Genomic DNA, 22,699 nt, shown 5'->3' with positions numbered 1-22,699 from the left:
AAGACGGCAGCCTGTGTGACTGTTTTTTTCTCTCTATTGACTAATCACACATCTTGTGGAGGATAATGTTTCTGGCACTGCGTCGAGCTTGGTGCTGCCTAGAGTTAATTCCAGAGAGAATATTCCCCTACTCTAAGAATGCCTCCTCTATACTATGTTCGACTGTAGTAGCTTTGGAGCAGAAGGCATCGGTAAGAACAATAGGAACAGGAATGCCAGGCAGCTTGAGGGATACACAGACCCCTGGGCGTGGAGAACCTTTGGCATTTGAATTTCATATGTAGGATTTCTCAAGAAGTGTTTTCATCTTGTTATCTGCATAAGCATCTTTGATGGAAACCCAGACTTCATATATGAAACAGTCTGTTGACCGTGGCCGGAACTATACATTAGACCTCATCCGTAGAGGTGCAGACCTACTCCTGCAAATTTCAGAAGGGTATTTGCTTCCCATTTAACACCAGATCGCCCATTTAACTGATTCTTTTTCAGTATATGTGTCCTCAGTTCCATCTTTTGCTGCAGTTTCTTTTTTTTTTTTTGCTACAGCTTCTTACATGAGATTTAATCAAATGTATCAACATTTGAATAGTAAGACAGAGGAATTAGGAAATGTGATTCTAAGAAATGGAAGAAAATTACAGAATCTTATTTTAAAAATAAAGATTAATTTTTAATCTTAGAGTAATAAAAACACCAATTCTGTAGCTAAAGACATGTGGCCAAAGACTGTGTTGGAAAAGAATGCATCCCAAGTATTTCTCTTTGTTTGCCAAGTAAATGGGCTGTTCCCATTAATCAGCCCACTCACCATAAATGATGAGTTTTTATTGTTTAGACTGAAAGCCTAAGGCTCAGACATTTCATCTGGATGAGTCAACATATCTGCAAAGAAGAGAGGAAGAAACAGAATGTTACTGAAGAGCCATAGTGTATCTTGCATATTTTATCTAAGCCTAATTACAACCCCTTTTAATGAATGGTGGAAATTTTTAGGCTGAGAGAAGTAAGTTAGTTGCCCAGGATTACAACACTGGTAATGATAGAGCTTGCATTCAAGTCCAGCTTGAGCAACTTCTGAGTCTGTGTTCCTTTAGCCTCACAAATTACTCTAACAAAATATACTACTAATATATAAATATATCTTTAACATTATCTAGTAAATGTTGCAAAGCAGTATATTTCAAAGGGGCTGACATAAAATAGACTATATTACAAACTTTTCTCTTACAAACCTATAAAATTACTGTCCAGAATTCTTTATTTTTCTACTCTTCACTAACTATAAATTCTTGAAAAATGTTCTTGTGCAAATGTTTTTCAATAATTGTCCTTCCAGCCGACAAAGGAGGATAAGAATGAAAACATTTTTTTTTTTTTTTAATGTGAAGGCTGGGACTACCCCCAGGGATTTTCTTTGTTGCTCTTAAATATAACTAGACCGTTTTATGTGATCATCTACATTCTTTGATAATGCCTCAGATGTCTCAGGAAAATTTTGTTACCTGAAAAAGTAAGCCTTGAAAATTCCCTGTAACCTTAAAGATGTCCTCAGAAGGCCCTCTTCCCTCACCTCTTCATGGTGTGGTGGGGGCAGTGATCAAAAGGGTTTGCAAGTTATAACAGCACTGTATTCAGAGTGCTCTCCAAATATAGATTTTTTATTAACTCAAACTAAAAGGAAAAAGAGAACCCACATATATTAATTTTATTTTAGGCCTGGATCTGATTTCTGTTATAGTTGGATTGGCCCAAAATTTCATTCAGATTTTTAACCCAAATGAACTTTTTGGTCAATCGAATACCTCCTTATTTGTGTCTGGTAGACCAATTTGTATACATTTCTTATATAATTCAAAGACATGTGCATATTCACAGTACACCGTTTTGGAAATACCAGGCGTACGAAACAGAGCACCATGCCAATCAAGAAGAGTAAAAAGCCTCTCTTCCAAGGGGTCATTTTCCAGGTTGAATTTTCCCAAGCCAAGAGTTGGAAAGTGGGGGCCGTGTAAGTGAGTTTTGACTGATGTTCTGGACAACTTGGAAGACATGGGAACAACCGTGTCTATGGGTGGCTTTAAAGTTTAGGGTCCATTAGGACCTCTGTATCCTCAGAAATTAACCTTTTTCAGCTCAAAGAGGGTCACCATATTGGGGCTGATAACATAATTTTTCTGATTCACTTTTACCCTGAGGAATCGAGAGCAGTTTATGCATACAGTTGGCCCTCTGTATCTTTGGTTTCCACATCCACAGATTCAACCAACCGCAGATGGAAAATTTTGGGGGAAAAAGTTTCCTAAAATTTCCCAAAAGCAAGACTTGAATTTGTCATATGCTGGCAACCGTTTAAATAGCACTTATATTGTATCTACTACTATTTACATAGCATTGACATTGTATTAGGTCTAAAAGCAATATAGAGATGATTTAAAGTATATGAGAATATGTATAGATTATATGCAAATACTACCCCATTTTATTTAGGGAACTTGAGCATCCATGGATTTTGGTATCTGTGGAGGTCCTGGAACCCACTCCCTACATTTTAAACTTTGAAAGCCACCTGACTCTCCTCAAACCACTCAACTCTGAGTGTGATATTAAAATGTCAATAGCAAGACAGTACCTCTCATGATAGATAAACTATATGAAGCCCTCAAACATTACCATTTTGGATATCTTCCACTGTGTGGTTATGTGGTTGTAATAAGAGGGAATTTGAAATGACTACTCCTGTTTCAGTTAACGTGTTACATTTTCCTTAGACTATCAACCACCCAGACATTCAGCTCCATCCTGTTTGCAGAAAGATGGTCTCTGTCAGGCACCCTCCTCCACTTCATTTTTGGTTCTAGGTGCAGGCAGAAGTGTCCTCATTTCCAAACTTGGTGTCAGAAGATTTTCTGTCACAGGTTTAAAACCTCACCTTAGCTTGGATAGCCTGACCAGTCAGGGTTCTCTCTAACGTGCACTAGAGTGGCTTCTTCATGCAGTAAACTGAAAACAGCTGTACCATCTGGTCTTCAAGTCCTCCATTTAAACAAAGGGCAAGCAATAGGCATCTGGCAGCATCCAGCCTGAAACAAAGCAGACATGTCTTTCAGCTAAGCCTGGACCTGCCAGATCACAAGCCAGAAGCTCCCTGCCTGCTTCCCAGCTTCAGAGTCCCCTGCTCTGGGAGAATGTCAGCCCCTTCTGTGGAGCTGCAGAGAGGGAAAGGATGAGAGCCTTTGGCAGAAACAGACGGATGCCCTAATGCCTCTGATTGACAGCTGGGCAGACAGTAGGGACACCACTTTCTCTCACTAGTGGGATAATAGCATGAAGGACTGCCACCCAGGGAAACTTTTATTCTTTTTGACCAGATAACATACCCTAGCTAATGGATGTCCTAACCAAGAATACCAGGATGGGAAGCCAACCTTCTATCAGAGTTAAACTTTTGGCAAGGGAACCAATTTCAAACTGATCTGTGAGTCACATGGCCAGCTATAGAGCTGGAAGCTTAGAAGCAACAGCTGCCCAAAGCCATGTGAAATAGAAAGTAACTGGTTTATGTAATGTAGCCCTTGAAGTATTGAAAGTCATTTATAGATATGCCCTCTCCTTCCCTCAAATGAAAGTGAAAGTGTTAGTTGCTCAGTCGTGTCCCACTCTTTGCAACCCCATGGACTATAGCCTGCCAGACTCCTCTGTCCTTGGGCATCTCTAGGCAAGAATACTGGAGTGGATAGCCATTCTCTTTCCCAGGGGATCTTCCTGACCCAAGGATTGAACCCGGGTCTCCTGCATTGCAGGCAGATTCTTTACAGTCTGAGCCACCAGGGAAGCCCTCAAATAGTCATTGCCTGTAAGAGGAAAAACCCTCTTCTACCCTGTCTACTTTGAGAAAAGTGTCAGCCGTTTGAAGTAGACTTTTTTTATTCCTGGCTCCTCTCATAGGCTGCAAAGCCAGATTCTTTCAAAGATTGAACTCTTCAGCTTCCTTTTGGTCCTGAGTGCAGGCACGCATACATGTGGGCAGGCACAACACGTGCGCGTAACACATGCCCAATAAGTGTAAGTAACAGTTGCCTCCCAGATAGACTGAGTTTGCTACCTCATTCAAAACCAGGGTGGTTTCACTCACTGCATGTTCATATGCACAGGGTCGTTATGTTGGATTGCCTCTTCCTCCCTTCCTCAGGCAAGAGGATAAGACCCTGAGATTTCATACATTAGAGGTATTCTTGGGATCTCAAGACCCTTCCTCCAGGGTCTAAACAGGCAGGGAAGGGATATTGGTGAGGAGAAGAAAATGGAGTTCTCCTGGAACTGAATCCTACCACTGCTTTCTAAACATGAGAGAATTTTGTTTTCATTGTTGTTTTCCTTTCTTGTCATTTTGCTGTAAGTGTAAATGCCGAGCAGAGAAGCAAAGTCTGAACTTTGGAACAGGACCACCCAGATCACCCTAAAGTATTTTGCCTATGACAGTCTTGAGTATGACTTTGAAATAACCCACACTCCGTTTAAAAAAATACATCCTCCCTTGTTGATTAAAGGATTTCGTGGCTGGATCTCCTGATGTAATGCCTAATACCCCCCACCTTGCCAAATAATTTATCTTTGACATTGAAACTATATGGACGTTCTACTGCTGATTTATTTCCTGTTCAGTGTTATGGGAGGTTGTTTGCTTGTTGGTGTTTTAGGGGTTTGTTTTCTCATTTTTAGCTGCATTTCCAAAGTACATTCCAGTGTACAGTTGGGAGATATGCAGCATTCCAGAAATAGGCAGGGGAATCCAGTACCCGGCTGAAATTTTGCAACAAGTAACCCGTATATGGATAACCTAGTTTACTGTCGCTTCCCCTTGCCCTGAGCTGCCCTGGGATTTACATGTTTGTTTTCATTCCCCGTGGAGCAAGGCTGAAGTTCCCAGCCTGCTGGAGCTACTCTCCAAGAAGTTTAGTCTCATGTATGGAAAAAAAGAAGAATGTTTTAATAACTACTTCAATTGTGATTTTTCTGTTGCCTTCCTGTGTGATTTTGATGAAGTACATGATCTTTTTTTTTTTTTTTTACCATATGGGTTATGAGTTGAGTCAGTATGGTTCTCCGGGATCTCAAAAAATCTTTAGATATGTAAAAAATTATATATCAATGATTTGCCCACTTTTGAAAAATTAATGATGGTTTTATTTCTCGTCCAGGTATACTGTGATGTCAGGAACACCTGAAAAAATTTTAGAGCATTTTCTAGAAACGATACGCCTTGAGCCAGCTTTAAATGAAGCAACAGGTAAACACCTAGAAGAGTTACATCCATTAAATCTGAGCAGAGCATTATAAAAAAAAAAAAAAGAACAAATTCTGAATTCATTCTCAGTACTGTATCAACAGCAGTTTTAGCAATGGGTCATGTGTGAGATCATTAGAAGATCATCCTGCAAACCCTACTTTGCCTGCTCATCCTGGCTGTGCTTTGTAGATGGCCCAGTCTCATTCATACATGTTAGGGGTAGCCTTCCAATGGCATTTCTTAAGTTATCATTTAAATCCCATCTTCCATAGGTAACTATTTGGTTATAATTTAAATTCTGTCTACTCCCGTAAAGGATTAGAAGCTGCCTTCATAAAAGTCACAACCTTGCTCCAACTAGGAGTAAAGTGGTTTTTTCTGAGATTCTTGGACTGCCACAGAGTGAAACTGTACACATATTAGTTTCCTAGGACCTCTGTGACAAAGTAACACTATCTGGGGTGGCTTGAATGTCTCTCAGTCCAAGAGGCTAGAAGTCTAAGATCCAGGTGCCGGCAGTATTGGTTCCTTCCAAGGGCTGTGGGGGAGAGTCTGAGATCTCTTGCCTGACTTCGGGCTGAGGGGTGGGTTGATGGCACTCTTTGGCACCCCTGGGCTTGTAGAGGCATCGCTCATCCTCATCTTCACATGGTATTTTCCCTGTGTCACTTCACATCATCTTCTCTCCATGCATTTGTCTCTCTGTCCAAACTTCCTCTTTTTATAAGGACACCAATCATCTTGGATTAGGTTCCGTATTCATTATCTTAACCAATTACAAATAAGGTCACATTCTGAGGTCCTGGGGATTTGGACTTCAGCATATCTTATGGGGAGGAAAAAAAATCAACTAATAATACCAGTGTTCAATGAACTAGCCATGTTAACTATTACACAGAGATTTGATGGTGAATGAGATAAATCTCACCAGTGAACTGTTACTATTAGAGCTTGATATGCTTCTCTACTTTGGTTGCCATCTTATGTGTGACTTTGGATCAGCCCACATTCAGCTCTTTAAAAAAAAATAATAATTTGCTACTGTCCTGTCTCTCAGAATCATAGGCTAATATTTTAAGTGGATTGAGCTCCATAGAAGATTTCTCACTAAAAGTAGCTCAAATATTTGTCCAAAACTCTTAGTGGTGGTTCAAAATCTGTTTCTGTCATCTTTGCACTATATTCAAGGTAAAGTTAGGATTATTGTTGTTGTTATTATTATTCCTTCTAAAAGTATTTACTGCTTACTACCTTCTTATTTTATCTTCTCATTCTAGTTTCTTATTTTGTGTAAATAGACTATCTGAGGTTTTTAATGTAGTGAATTAATTGGGGCGTAGCAGATAGAAAAGTCAGGATCTGTTTCCAGAGCACTTATTTTCAGTTCAATATTTGTTGAGGATCTTCTTGGGCTGGCACTAAGCTGGATGCCATGGACAAAGCAATGTGAATAAGAAAGCACCCTCCTGTCCTCAGAAAGCATATAACCTCCTGGAGGACAAAAAGAAATATGCAAACAACTTGATCAAAAATCTGAGAGGAACCAGGCAGAGAGTCACAGAGGAAATAGCTTTGAAATGTCCCTGAAGGGAGGCTGGTAATCAGTGACTACAGACTGGAAATGGAAGCCTTCATCCTAAGGGGCAACATGAGTGCTGACCCAGAAACAGACAAGAAGGACCAGATGCTCTGGCTGTGCTAGACTCTCATGAACACCAAACTGTCGGAGAGAAGATAGGGCCTAGGAATTAGGGTCCAGATCTTCAAGTATGTTAGATGTGAAGCTAAGCATGAGGAAGCGGTTGAAGATGTCTGAGCAAAGAGAATGTGGTAAGATCTTTTCTTGAAAAAGGAAATCCTGAAGGGATCAGTTACAAGGGGATAGCTTGCTTCCAAGAAGCAAACATAACCTCAAATAAATCGTATTTCTAGGACCTGAGGTCAGGAAAAATACAGCAGGTTTTTCCCCTCTGATTAACTGTAGCCCAGAATGTGTGATTGCATAATACAAAAAACCCAGCATCTTCTCTAAAGTGATTTTGACCAAAAAGGAACATGCTAGTGCATTAGAGACGATGGTATCTAAGAAAAGATCTGTAAGACTTTTACTACCCGTGAAGAACAAACATATTCTTCCTTTTAAAGTCACTTCTGAAAGGGGAGGGTTCTTAAAAACTTGAAGCCCAGAAATCAGTGCATGGCATGGCTATCATGTAGGCTGCGGCTCCTGACCATTCCATTTTTGATATTAGAACTAAGTTCCCTTCATATTTTAATACTGAACTTTATTTCCTGTAGTTTTTTTTCTCATTTTGTTTTTAAGTATACTGGTATTGTGTGGCATGACAGAGATATTAACTAAAGCTAAGGTGGTAATCAGATTGCAATATATACGGGTATCAGATCAATACATTGTGTACTTTAAACTTACATAATGTTGTATGACAAGTATTAGGTTTTTTTTTAAATGAGTGTAATGATTAAACCTTTAGTCGCTGATTCCAACTTTGATAATTTTGTTAATTTAAAACACAGACACTGGAAATTCAGTATATATAGCTAAAATTTTTGCATTTCTCACCGTTTTCTAGTTGAAAAATTATGTGAGTTTCACAGATCTCAGCCATGGTGGTTCATTTTTTAATTGAAAACCCCCATAGCATCTTGAATTCCAAAACTTTAACACGTGTATTCTTAAGGCTTTTAGATCTGCCTTTATGTGCTTTCCCCTTAAGGTTGCTTGGATAATATTGTCTTTGCAATGAAGAACCAGCATCAGATTCAAAATGAAGCATATTTGGGGGGACTTGCCTTATTTCTTTTGCCATCTCCCTGCTTACCTATCTACAAAACAGCTTCATGTATAAGACATATACCACTTTAATCTACTAGAGAGCTTTTGTTTTGCTTCAGTTATTGCTCACAGGTTTTTTCTTTTTTCTTTTTTTCTTTTTGGCTGCTTTTGTTTCCCTCACCAGTTCTCTGCTCTTACCATGTCCTTTTTCCATAATTCTATCACCCTTTCACCTTTTATTGCTCCTTCTAGAAATAGAAGGTAGAAAAGAAATAAAGAAAATAGACATTGACCAAACACAGATGGTGTGAAATAGACAAAGAAGTGACCATATCTTAATTCTGCATACATAGCACTGCTCATGTGTGGTTTTTTTAATTATATATGTATTTTTTTCATTTATTGTAGCTAAGGTGACCAGCGCCATTATTACAAGTCTGTCTCTTTTTAAACTTACTGTACTTTTTGTCCACTGTCCTAAGGAAATTGAGTTTTGATCTCAAGCTCTGTTAATCTTTTTATTTTCATATGCCATGCTTCTTCATGTAGTAAAACCACAATATCCCAAGCCAGCATATAACCATTGGCCAAGAACAAATGAATAGATACTCTTGCTTTCCTCAACATTTCTATAAGAATGTAATTTCTTTTTCTGCTTTGTTTTCCTCCCCTGCAGATTCTGTTTTAAATGACTTTGTTATGATGCACTGTGTTTTTATGCCAAATACCCAGCTTTGCCCAGCTCTGGTGGCCCAATATCCTTTTGTTGTGAAAAGTCTGTTCCCTTGACGACACCTCCCCACCCCCCCATGTATAAGGCCATTATTTCATCCCATCCTCTCAAGGTAAGTCATGACTGAGGCAGAATTGTGCTTTCTGCGCTTGTCAAACTCTGAAACATCAGCAGTTTCCCTGCCTAACCACCCCTCAACACACACAGACTTCTGATCTCTCCTCAGCATGGTTTTCATGTGCCGTGTTTAAGGATTTTCTCCTTATTACCTGTGTAGAGAAACATGAGCCAATTTACCTAAGGAAGCTGATGCTGATGAGAAATATACACACCTGGGAGGTAGACTACCGAAGGCGATGGCGAAGAATATTATTAGGGAGTATTATTGGGGATCACGTCCTAGGCTTGGAGACAGACTTTGCGCCTGGCAGGATGGACCGTGGTTTGTTTGTGTCCCTCTAAGCTGTAGTTTAATCAGACTGCGGACCTGCTGAGATATATACAAGGTATCATTGTGGGGCCACTTTTCTTTCACATTCATCCTAGTCAACCCTATCCTCTAGATACTGATATTTATCCCTTTATGGCTGTTTTTATTATTATCCCATTGACTTATGTCAAGGATACAAAACTTGAAATTCTAATGGTGGTTCCTCTAGGTAACTTGCTCTTGAGCTTATTTGGGGGGCAGCATTTCAGTGGTCTCTTGAGTTGACCAGCTGGTGCACAGTGTCTGGCAGAGGGAACATTCAGAAGACAGAAGCTGAATAAAAGAAGTGAATATCATTAATGAGTGGAACGCTTAACTCTGGGGGAATGTGAAAGTGTATTTTCCAATTCTGCTTTATTTTTAAAGCAGCAAAAATGCAGGCCCCCAAACACTTTGGCCTTTTTGAGCAGCTAAGTATATGGAAGGAGAATAGCTTTCTTTTTTTCTAAGCAATCCAATCAATGTTGGCATGTTTTCCTTTTTCAGAATTATAATTGCCCTACCTGATTCTCATTTCCTTGTTCATAATTCTCTTTGAAGTCAACAGAAGGTGTGAGAATAGGAGATTGGAGTTGAATATGCTATTCAGAGGATGCTGCAAGAGTGAGATTTGGGTGTTTATTTGCCTGGAAACTATCCTTCCAAGTAATGACAGTTTAATGAGACTTAAATATATTATAAACTCTTTCTGGCTCATATTCAGTTTTTCTCAAGTAAAATTAACACATTCAGGATCTTTCTGTGCTCTTTTAGCTCATACATGGTAATCATTATTAGACCTTTGAGATTTTTGGAAGGAAAAATTAAAACCACCATTGAGTGTAGACTTTTTTTCTCCCCAACAGTTAGCATATTGATAAGCTTAAGGCAAACAAAACCAAACGAAGGATGAGAGAAGGTAATGGGCCAAGTTATATCATCTTGACAGCTCAGATCCCCAAATACTAAGCTGATAGTCTTTTCGCAGATTTTTATTTCTTCACTTGTTAGTTTGTTCTCCTTCAGAATTGATTGAGAACATTCACAGCATTGACCTCTGTGTTGAAAGTAGATCACGGAGGGAAATCTGCGCCATGCCTAGGTGTGGAGGTGGTGGGTAACGATGTGGAGGGGGGACGAAGGCAGGAAAAGTGGACAGTAGGCTCAAGGGAGGCCTGTGATGTCCAGTTCTAACTTTTCTCAGAGATGGAGGGAGTCAGGATGGTTGGGTACCATCTGCACTACCTAGCGTCCTCAGACCACCCCCTTTACACCCTGCCACATGAGAACTCAGATTCTCTTAACTGTTCTGTTTTGAAACAACTCTTTACGTGCTAGACACCACTGACCCATATTATACCTCTTTATCCTTATAGGAGTTTATTGGGTTAGTGTCAGTTTTATTTAAAAGTGAGAATTCTGAGCTTCAAAAACAAACATGTCCAAGGCAAGTGGCAGAACTAGGATTTATCCAGGTGTTAGGCTTCCAAGCCTGGGGTGTGGCACTTTTTTCCTTCACAACTTACTCTTTCAAAAGCTTATCCTTTAGAGTTTCAAAACATTTCTTGGAAATTTATTGCATGATACATGTTCATTTGTGCTTCAGTTGGCTAAAATAAAAGTGGGCCTAATTTGTTGAAACCAAATAAAGTGTCTGATAGAACTTTTTTTTATATAGTGATGGATATGTTCTGTATCTGTGCAGCCCAGTAGCCACTAGCCTTGAAATTGGGTTCTATGACTGAGGAACTGTATTGTTAATTTTATTTAATTTCAATTAATTTAAATGTAAATAGCCACATGTAACTAGTGGGTGCCATATAGGACAGCTTAAGTCCGGTCCTTAGATACTGGGAATAAAACAAGAATTACTGTCCTGTAATGCCTGGGAGGCCAGGAAGGCATCCTGCTGCAGGCAGGCAAATGGAAAGGGCTGTATCTTTGAAGATCATGTGTATTACGTGTGTTTAAACCATGTTAAGGACTCAATTTCTAGTGTGTTTGGCTCCAGAGAGATAGTATATAGCTTCCTTACATAAGCTTCTTTTTCAATCATAAGTAACATAAACAAACTGTAACTGACTTAAGCAATAAGGATGGGGTAACTCAGAGAATGGAAGGAATCCTTAGAGCCCAGGCCTTAGAAAGGAACCTTGCGGGCGGCAACGAAGGAACAGCTGCTAGACTAAAGTGAAAGTGAAAGTTGCACGGTCAAGTCCGACTCTTTGCGACCCCATGGACAGAGGAATCTGGTGGCTAAAGTCCGAGGAATTCTCCAGGCAAGAATACTGAAGTGGGTAGCTGTTCTCTCCTCTGGGGGATCTTCCCAACCCAGGGATTGAACCCAGGTGTCATACATTGCAGGCAGATGCTTTACCAGCTGAGCTACCAGGGACGCCCAAGAATACTGGAGTGGGTAGCCTATCCCTTCTCTAGGGGATCTTCCCGACCCAGGAATCAAACGGGGTCTCCTGCACTGCAGGCGGATTCTTTACCAGCTCAGCTTCCTGGGCCCTTGCCTCATTCCCACATCCCTGGGAGTAGCTTGGGTGACTGGTGGGTGATATCTTGGTCAAAGGAAGGCAAAGCACTTCACTGAATAGTTTTTCAGAGACTGCCTATAAAGAAAAATAGAGAAAGTGGAGAAATAGAAGATGAACAGTCAGGGGAAAAAAAAAAACACTTATAAACTGTTTAGCACCATGTCCTCGTGTGACAGGGAGCTAGAATGTAAAACTGAACAAGTGGGCTAATACCCATGTTGTTATGGGATTTAGGGATAGTAAAATACTTAACTGCGTTCCATTAAAGCACTTAAATTAAGTGCGTTGATTTGGTGTGTGTGTTTAAAGTACTTATTAATATGTGTGACTTTTCATAGCAGCCCTATGAAGAAGTCAGTATTTTCACTGCTCTTTTTCCAAATCAATAAACTAGGATAATGAAAAATTATGATTTGCTCAGAGAAAGGTAATTACTAGTACAGAAAAGACTTGAGCTCTGAGCCACTGGCGTCTTTCTGTCCTTAATCCACATTGTGCGTCTCCTCCAATTTTGCTTTTAGCATAGGAGATGATGGTAGAACTCTGTTTAACATTAATATTTCAGGCCTTTTATGTGCTAATGAGAGAGACTCTATTCATTAGATATGCTTGGGACATGATTTGGCCTGATGAATACAAGTGCTTTATAATGAGTTTCTTAAATTATATTTGTTCAATTTCTGTACTTTTCATCTCTAGTTTCTTTAATCTTTTTAAAATCTGCACTTAAAATACAGTTCAATTTTCTGGTCATCTTTAAAAAGAAAATTAACCCCCCGCCCCTTATAACCTTACCAGGTATTACTATGGTTAACATTTTGATATGTAGCCTTTCAGTCTTTTTTCTATATGTTTAGATATATGCTTTGAAATATAAGGATGGGTCATACTCTAAATAATTATGTATGTTTTGTTACTAAACAAACAAAGCCACTTTTCTACTATTAATTTTTGCATATCATTTCTCTAAATATAGATGGCTTGGTCATCGTTAAAAATAGAACATTCTTACTGTGAAAAAATTCAATTTACAGAAAAAGAGAACAAAGTTCACCTGGTGTCTCATCGTTGAATTATGAAAAATCTTTCAGAAAGTATATACATGTATAATTTTATGTATGTGAGATCATGTTATACATGCTTTTTAAACATATGTGTTCTTTCATCTACCAGTATATGCTGTAGATCTTTTGAAATCAATATATGCAAATAAAACTCCATCATTTTGTTCAGATAATTCCACAAATATTTACTGAACACTAAGTTTTAGCTAAAATTGCCTTACACAGAGTAAATACAATAGGTTTCCTTATTGAAAAGGCAGAGTATCCATCTCTTATTTCTTTGTGAATATGATCTGGGGGTGTTCTCTTTATAAGCTGAGTTGGATTCTCTAAGAGGAACACTAACCAAAATTTGTAAACCAAGATTTACAAAAGGGCATCAGATTCTTAACGCCGTGTTTTTAGGAATATTCTTTGCATTTCTAAGGAAGATTGTCAGCTTAAATTCTGTTGGAGCCAAATTTTATCATTTTAGTCCCTTACTTGGTTTCTGAAAAAATGTTTGATCTATATGTCACTATGAGAGCAATTTACTCCTGCAAGTATGCAATATGAGAGTTTATTTCAAATAAGAAGCCTTAGTTTGATGATGCTATGAACATAGTATCCTCTTTCAAAGAAAATGACTTTGAAAGATTATCAGATGTTCTACAAAATATTTTATATGTATCTTTCTCAACCTCATATTAACCCTGGGAGATGTGTACTCTTTTTACGTTAAGGAAGTGAGACTGAGCAGATAAGTAATGTGCACCAAGGTACCTACTAGTAAGGGTTGTAGATCATGACAAACTGTGCAAAACTCTCAGAGAGATGGGAATACCAGACCATCTTACCTGTCTCCTGAGAAACCTGTATGTGGGTCAAGAAGCAACAGTTAGAACCCTGTATGGAACAACTGATTGGTTCATGGTCAGGAAAGAAGTACAGCAAGGCTCTCTGCTGTCACCCTTTTGGTTTAAAGTGTATGCTGAGCACATCATGAGAAATGCCGGGCTGGATGAGGTATAAGCCGGAATCAAGATTGGCAGGAGAAACATCAACAGCCTCAGATATGTGGATGACACCACTCTAATGACAGAAAGTGTAGAGGAACTAAAGAGCCTCTTGATGAGGGTGAAGGAGGCGAGTGAAAGAGCCAGCTTAAGACTAAAAAAAAAAAAAAAACTAAGATCATGGCATCCGGCCCTATTACTGCATGGCAAATAGAAGGGGTAAGGTGGAAGCAGTGGTAGATTTCCTCTTCTCAGGCTCCAAAATCGCTGCAAATGGTGACTGCAACCATGAAATCAGAAGACACTTGCTTCTTGGCAGGAGAGCGATGACAAATGTAGACAGTGTGTTGAAAGGCAGAGACATTACTCTGCTGACAAAGGTCCATATAGTCAAGGCTATGGTCTTCCCCGTGGTTGCATACGATTGTGAGAGCTGGACCAGAAAGAAGGCAGAACACCAAAGAATTTATGCCTTTGAACTGTGGTGCTGGAGAAGACTCCTGAAAGTCCCTTAAGACAGCAAGGAGATCAAACCAGTCAATCTTAAGGGAAATCAACCCTGAATACTCCCTGAAAGGACTGATGCTGAAGTTGAAACTCCAGTATTTTGGTCATCTGATGTGAACAGATGACTCAACGGAAAAAACCCTGATGCTGGGAAAGATCGAGGGCAGAAGGAGAAGAGGGCGTCAGAGGATGAGAGGGCTGGACGGCATCACCGATGCAATGAACATGAACTTGGGCAAACTCCAGGAGATGGTGAGGGACAGGGAGGCCTGGCATGCTGCAGTCCATGGGGTTGCAAAGAGTAGGATACAACTGGGCGACTGAACAACAACAAAAACAAGGGTTGGGACAGTATTTGAACCTAAGCGATGTGTTGCATTAGACCAAGTCCTAACTGCTCTGCTACTAGTACAAGCCCCCGAAATGGCACCCGACTCCAGTATTCTTGCCTGGAGAATCCCATGGACGGAGGAGCCTGGTGGGCTGCAGTCCATGGGGTCGCAAAGAGTCGGACATGACTGAGCGACTTCACTTTCACTACCTAAAACTAAAAATAGCCAAGAACTAGAGACTTCTAAAAACAGAGAATTCTGAAAATCAGTGAGAAAAAAAATTCTGAGCAAGAAAATAAGAAGTAGGAAGAGCTTCTGTGAGCTCCAAGTTAACTGGTACCCACAAACAGAGGAGCAGCCGTGTTAATCACAGAGATCAACCCAGGAATGCCAGGTCTTGTGAAGAATTCCAAAACCACCCATTTCAAGCTTCTGAATTATTTCCAGAGGTAGAGCGGTCATAATAGTGATGCTCGCTAACCTTTAACTGAGCAGCTGGTGTGTCTGAGATATGCTCTACATGGTTCACAGTATTGCCTCATCTCCTCCTCAACAGCTATCCTAGGAAGTTTACTGCTGGAGAGACTGGTCTCATAGAAAAGTGGGGAAGCTGCAAGATGAGCCCAGGTGGCCTAATTCCAGAACTTGAGTTCCCAGGCATATGTTGCATCAAGGAAGGAACAGACTTAGTGCTCAGGATGGGGGAGGGGAGGTGCTTCAAAAGGCAAGCTGGGTAGTAAAGGGGCCCATAATACAGAGGGAAGAACAAGCGTTCTGAAGTCAGGAGACCTGTGTTTAAAACCTATGTCCTATAAGCTATATTATTTGCAATTATCTTTAACCTCCCTGAACCCTGCCTGTATAATAGGGGTAATTATACCTGCCCTACCCTCCTCACCAGGTTGTGAAGATCAAATAAGGCTATGTGTGTGAAAGTACATTATAAACCTTAAAGCCCCTTATAAATATTGCCCCTCTAAAAACAAATGATTGTACACCACGAGACGAATATAGCATAAGGTAAAGAATATAGCAAAGCTTTGTTGAGTCAGTGGGCAGATGACCCCCAAAGTTTGTTTTCAGCTTCAAGCAGAGATCTTGCATGCAAAGCAGGGTTTTAAAAAACAACAACATTGAAGAGTATCAGTTTGAATGTTGATAAGTGTTTTATAAATAGCTGCATAATTAGCATGTACTTACTGCAAAAAGTATACATAATATTTTATTCCCTGTTGTAGGCTGTAATGAATCTGCTGCCTCTACATCCTAGGAGGTTTTCACTTACTTTCCCCATGATAATTTTAATACGTAGAACCATTATTAGCTGAATTAAGAATAAGTAAATGAGCAGTAAAAAAAAAAAATACAGAAAAATTACAGGTGCCTGTGGTGAGTAAGATAATAACTAGGTAAAAATATATGAAATAATTATAGTGTTTGAACAGCAGAGCCGGCATGAGGAAAATGACTCAATGGAATATTAAACCTGCTGTTGGCGGGGTAGAAAGGCTCTGTGGCCTTCACCTCTTCTGAGTCCCAGCCCAGATACCTTGTTGAAAGCAGATCCAGTTTGTCCTCATCCATGATTTTGTGATGTCAAAGGAGTTGGTCTGATTCAATGAAGATTTAGTCATTCTAAAAGCCTGTGAGCCTGTAGACTAAGTACCCAATAAGTGAAATATTCTATATAAAAAATATGCCAGAAGTTGGTATTTGTTGTAGACTTAACCTGGTGACATTGAATATAAAGTTATTTAGAATATATCTATGATTTGTATTTAATATCTCAACAAAATGGAATTAAAGATAATTTAGATAGTTTTAAAGAGCTTCCCTTTAAAGAGCGTCCCTTATGGCTCAGTTGGTAAAGAATCTGCCTGCAGTGCAGGATACCTGGGTTCAATTCCTGGGTCCGGAAGATTCCTGGAGAAGAGAAAGGCTACCCACTCTAGTATTCTGGCCTGGAGAATTCCATGAACTGTATAGTCCATGGGGTTGCAAAGAGTCAGACACAACTGAGTGACTTTCACTTGGGCTTCCCTCATAGCTCAGTTGGTAAAGAATCTGCCTCCAATGCAAGAGACCTTGATTCAATTCCTGGATTGGGAAGATCCACTGGAGAAGGGTATAGGCTACCTAGCCCTTGTAGCTCATCTGGTAAAGAATCCACCTGCAGTGTGAGAGACCTGGGTTCAGTCCCTGGGTTGGGAAGATCCCCTGGAGAAAGGAAAGGCTACCCATTTCAGTATTCTGGCCTGGAGAATTCCATGGACTGTATAGTCCATGGGGTCACAAAGAATCAGATACAACTGAGCAACTTTCACTTTAAAGAGCTGTGGATTGGGGTGGACGGGGGAGGGGAGAAGTATGAAGAAAATAGTATTATATGTAGTAGTCCAAACAGTGTCATTGAATAGTTTAAGGTAAACATTCGAGGCTTTTTATGTTTCGTGTGCCCAGTCCTTTATTAGGAAATGCAGAGATTCACAAAGAGTTTGAGACATGGTTCCTGCTCTTAAGGATTCTGTTTTTTGTATTTGTTTTCATTTTGTTATTTTTGAAGTATAGTTAATTTAAATATTGTTTTAGTTTCAAGTGTAGAGCAAAGTGATTCATATATATATGAATATATTCATATATATGAATATGAATATATGAATATATATTCATATATATATGAATCACTTTGCTCTACACTTGAAACTAAAACAATATTTAAATATGTATATATATATATATGCTTCCCTGGTAGTTCAGCTGGTAATGAATCTGCCTGCAGTGCAAGAGACTGCTACTCAATTCCTGGGTCAGGAAGATCCCCTGGAGAAGGGATAGGCTACCCACTCCAGTATTCTTGGGCTTCCCTGGTGGCTCAGATGGTAAAGAATACGGCTTCAATGTGGCATGGCAGAACTCCATGGGCAGAGGAGCCTGATGGCCTGCAGTCCATAGGATCGCAAAGAGACACGACTGAAGCAACTTAGCACAGCATGTTTTATATACATATAATCTTTTTCAGTTACTTTTCCATTATAGGTTATTAATAGATGTTGAATATACTTCCCTGTGCTACACAGTAGGTTTCATTTTATATACACACGCACACACACACACACACACACACACACATATATTGGGCTTCCCTGGTGGCTCAGAGGGTAAAGAATCTGTCTGCAATGCGGGAGACCCGGGTTTGATCCCTGGTTCAGGAAGGTCCCCCAGAGAAGGAATGGCAGCCCACTCCAGTATTCTTGCCTGGAGAACTCCACAGACAGAGGAGCCTGGTGAACTACAGTCCATGGGGTCACAACGAGTCGGACATGACTCAGCAACCAACACACACACACACACACACTGCATATACACACACACACATATTAATCCCAAACTCCTAATTTATCTCTCCCCATTCCTCTATCCCCTTTGGTAACCATAAGATTGTTTGCTATGTCTGTGGGTGTGTTTCAATTTTGTATGTAAATCATTTGTATCTTTTTTTTAGATTCCACATGTAAGTGATAATATTTGACTTTCCCTGTCTCACTTACTTCACTTAGCATAATAATCTGTAGGTCCATCCATGTTGCTGAAGGATTCTGATTTAATGCTCTTGGATGTGAATGGTCTTATTACCATAATGAGAAATGTCAAGTTAGGATCTGAATCATCAGTAATTTTAGCGTTTTTCTAAAGCAACAGGCATTGGACAAGAGAAGTGGTTAAAACTATAGCAGAGAGGGTCTATTCAGACCCGAGGGGTCCTGCCTTCCTGGTTCTCGGATCGTGAAGGCTGCAACCATTAAACCTTGGTCTTCTATATGTGCTTTGCCTTCTCTGAGGGCTTTGGGGGATAGGTTCTGTATCTCAGATGGATTTTTCCGTTATCCAACAAAATGCTAAGTCACCTAATTCTGCTGCATAATATATGTTTGGATAAAGAAAGAATAACATTAGACACACAATAACATAGAGAAGTCAACAGAGTACTGGGAAGGGAGGTAAGAACTGAGTTCTCGTTCTAAGAATCCCATTGATAAGTTTCAGAACAATCACTTCACCTCACTCTACATGTTTCTTTGCCTCTAAAATGGAGGAGTTGAAGGAGACAAACATCAGAGGACTTTTACAACTCAGATTCTATGATTCTGTGAATCGTCTGAAATCACCTTAGTATCCGAGTGATGCGTTTGGCCACTTTGACTGTTCTGGCCTTTTCTTAATTGTGTTGAAAGTAACAATTCAGGGAATAATTCCAGAATCTCTTACAGACTTTAACCTAGCACTCTATGAGGTACGAGAATCAGATACCAGAACCATATTATCTTTCTGTGACTCTTTTCCCCATGAATTCGAGTAGCCATATTGCTTCTTACCAGAATCCAGCTGTCATGATATTATGGGTCATGACCTTACTCTTATTCTATACATGTATTTCTTGATAATAAATCATTAGATTATCATGTATTTTATATTCTTTACTAATCTACTCTTGACATAGACATTAGCTAAGTATGTATTTTTAATAGTGTCCTTCATATGTTAAAAATGTGTGTGGTATGCATTAGTAATCCTTTTAAACTGTTATTTGTGCCAGAGAAGACTCAGCTTTTTATTGCACATTAGACTTTCTCCATCAAATGGTTAACACATTATGACTCCAGCTTTAACCACAAAAAGTAATGGTTTTTGCAGCCTTTCTGATGTATGTGAATTTATGAACAGACTATATTTGAAATGTTACTCTTGTTAGGGTGCATTTTTGATATCATATTGAGACAAGGGCCTGGTGAGATGTTCTTTATTTTTTGATTACTATCTGAAGAGAATATAGTTTTCTCTCTCCACTTGTTTTTTGTAGGAGTTAAATAAAACCTAAAAATCACATAAATGTTCTAAACACCTGGATAGATTGTCATGGGGATAAACAGAAGCCCCAGTACCTCACCTGTAACCATCTAATCAATTACATGTAAAGTCCTGTCTGTGTCCTCTGAGAATCTGGTTCAGCAGACTGTTGATGAATAGAATAGTATGTTGTCTGTGGAGGGGCCAAATCCTTGAGCACATATCAGGATTCAGCTATAAAAGTGCTATTAAATCCCATTCCATCTTAGTAAATAAATACCTGAAAGAGGAAAGGTAGCCTTTGTGAAACAAATCAATGCTTCCTTTTGTTTATTTCCAGAGGCAAACATATATAACTTTCACAAGAAAAAAAGGGAAAGCCTCTTCCTGGATCTTCCAATCCAACTGATTGGATTCAGTCAATTCTAGCTCCAGGAGGCTATGGAGTATACGTGAAGAGTGGCAGGCAGTCAGCCTGCCTTAGTATCAGGTTTCAGGAGTGGACCAGCTAAGTCATCTCTAGAAAGCTAGGAATTCAACAAAAAATTAAGGAAGGGAGAGAGAGGGAAAAGAGAAGAAGAAACCTCTCCTGTTAGGATTTTTGCTTCCCAGATGCAGTTACTCCTAATAATTTCATGAACCCAAGCACTAGTGTGTCATCACTATAGCCACTGTTTGGGCCATGGGGGTGGCGATAATGGAAAGAGCCCTGTCTGGGTTTGTAAGCCCTGCCATTTACTCACTGAACAACCTTGGGCAGAAGTCCTCTCTGACCCTCAGTCTCCTCCTCTGTAAATATTTACCCTTCAGGTTTGTGGAGAGCGTTATACATGATCATGTAAGCACACTGAACATATTTCTTATAAACTGTAATGCTCTACACACATTTGAAGTGTTAAACATGTTAATCCTTCCAGTTGTGTTCTTCTATCTTTTACTGTAGACAAAAGACAGATTTCCCCAGCAAGAGAGAAGACAAGAAGAATCTTTGCCTGACCCACCGAGACAATGACAATTTAGGCATTCTACACTAAGTCCCTCTAGGTTAGCCACAGGCGTGCAGCTGATGTTTCTGGATCCAGTACACAAGTGTTTGTGTTGCTTCCTTGATCCAAGTCAAGGTAACCTAGAAAGTTAGAATTATATCATCTTGCTATCATTTTGATATTTCAAACATTTCAGCCTCATACAAGTAGGAAAGAGTCTCTCTCTCTCTTACTGACTTGTAGATGAATGAATACATGGTTTTCAGTCAGCCAAGAATTACCCATTTGGTACCCACCATGCGCCTGACTATACTACAAGGCACTCTAAAAAGTCTTAAAATGTAATGGCCAGCATTACAATTCTTTGGAAAGAAAAACTGAGTTATGTGTGCCTACAAACAAGAGATCAAAGGGTTAATCCGAAAAGAAATAATTTTCACATAAAGTGATCTTTCTTCCCTGTTTTATTGTAAGCTCAAAGAGAATTGTAGCAATACAGGTTGAGCAATTTTCTTTTTTTGTGAATCCCGTGCTCAATTTATGAAAGCCATTTTGCAACCCATTTACATGCAGCAAACTTTTGCTTTAAGATTCTGTCATTTGCCTTGATCATTATTTATAGTCCCTTTAGAAAAGGCCCTTGACTGGTTTAGCTCCCAGGTATAGCACTGCCACGGGACAGTTTTCTATGGTGTCTTTTAAGTCATGCTTGTAAGCTAGGACATGCTCAGTCTTGCAGCCAGGTATGAGGCATGGCGGTATTGTGTAATGGGGACTAAACTAGTTGGAATTCGGGGTCTTGGATTTAAAACCAGTCTTGGATTTAAAACTCACAATGTAATCTTGGTCGTTCACACTCCTTTACTGTCAGTTTGCTAACTTGTAGAAAAAGAACAATGTCTTTCATCACAAGACTATAAAGTAGGGCTTAACTGAGGTACTCTGTGTGCAAGTGCCAGGTGAAAAGAGGAAACTGTTTTATGAATGAGTTGTCTATAATATGAACTACTATAAATCACTGAAAAGGGAATGGTATGTCTAATCTAACATCTTTCTTGATCACATGTTCTGTTCTCCCTACTGTAATCCACAGAAGAATGTCAACTGAGAGCAAGGACCTTCACCAGACACACAGAGTAGACACTCTATCAAGTATCTATTGTATTAATCGGTAAAATTTCCATGTAAGCATCAGTGTGCTAGGCATGGTTCAGAATATAAGAAGAATAATGTATTAACCTAGCCTCAAAGAGTTTATAGTTAGGATGACTAGCCATTAATGCATGAAAAGCCAATGTGAATTAAATTATGGTTCTAAACAAGAGAAAGGATGCATAAAAAGTGTGTCTGAGTCCCTCACCAGAAGACGGATATAGTAGGAAGATTTCCTCATCTTAACGCTCAGTGAGTTTATCATCTTCAGCCTCGCTTAACTTCCCATATACTTTTTATATCAGTCACAGTTCCAGAAGGACCAGAGACCCACTTGTAAGGGTTTAACTGAAGTGCATATAATGAGGGATTATAGAGATGTGTCCAGAATTGTGGGAGCCAAAGAGAGTTGGTCAGGTCCAACAGCAGGAAGCGTTACCACCCACAGAAGTGAAGGCAGTGCAAAGGGCAGGCACGGAATATGATGAGAGCCAAAGACAGGCGCGACAAGAATCCTTATCAACACACAAGTCCAAGTAGAGCCGTGCAAGTCTAATTCTTTGGGCTACTATCAAGGCAAAGTCTGCTGGGTTTGTATGCATTTGGTCCAGAACTTTTAGGCAAGTGGGGCTTTGCTTGAGGGCCCAAGGAAGAAATTCCATCAGTCCAAAAGGCCTTCCTGGAGCTGGGATCTGTCATTCTACCTTTGCTTGTAAAAGTAGTGAAGTGAAATGGCTGGATATTCTTCCTTGACTCCGTGGTACTTACCATGCACAGCCTTCACAAGGTACAGAACAAGAGAAAATGGATTATGCCCTCAACAACAAGAGGCGAGTCATCCGCCTGGTTTTGCAGTGGGCTGCCATGTATGGAGACATCCTACAAGAGGATGACGTGGCCATGGCTTTCCTGGAGGTATGTGGGGATCATCCCTTCCAAGAGTGTGTCTTTGTCCTACAATACAGGGACCACCCACAGGCATGGCAGCT

The 22,699-nt window shown here is 39.8% G+C and overlaps 1 protein-coding gene across 11 annotated transcripts in view; it reads left to right on the top strand.

The window, feature by feature from the left end:
* RAPGEF4 (Rap guanine nucleotide exchange factor 4) overlaps positions 1-22,699 on the top strand; it is a 328,969-nt gene that overhangs the window by 267,390 nt on the left and 38,880 nt on the right. For all 11 annotated transcript variants that reach the window (XM_069577204.1, XM_069577197.1, XM_069577198.1 and 8 more), the window contains 3 exons: positions 5,202-5,290; positions 8,761-8,839; positions 22,475-22,625. In XM_069577204.1, coding sequence (XP_069433305.1) covers positions 5,202-5,290; positions 8,761-8,839; positions 22,475-22,625 — 319 coding nt within the window. The remainder of the gene's footprint in view (positions 1-5,201; positions 5,291-8,760; positions 8,840-22,474; positions 22,626-22,699) is intronic.

Source organism: Ovis canadensis, chromosome 2 (genome assembly GCF_042477335.2).
Source record: "Ovis canadensis isolate MfBH-ARS-UI-01 breed Bighorn chromosome 2, ARS-UI_OviCan_v2, whole genome shotgun sequence".
Lineage (NCBI taxonomy): Eukaryota > Metazoa > Chordata > Mammalia > Artiodactyla > Bovidae > Ovis > Ovis canadensis.
Note: the sequence above shows the minus strand (reverse complement) of the source record. Positions and strands in the feature narration are given on the sequence as shown.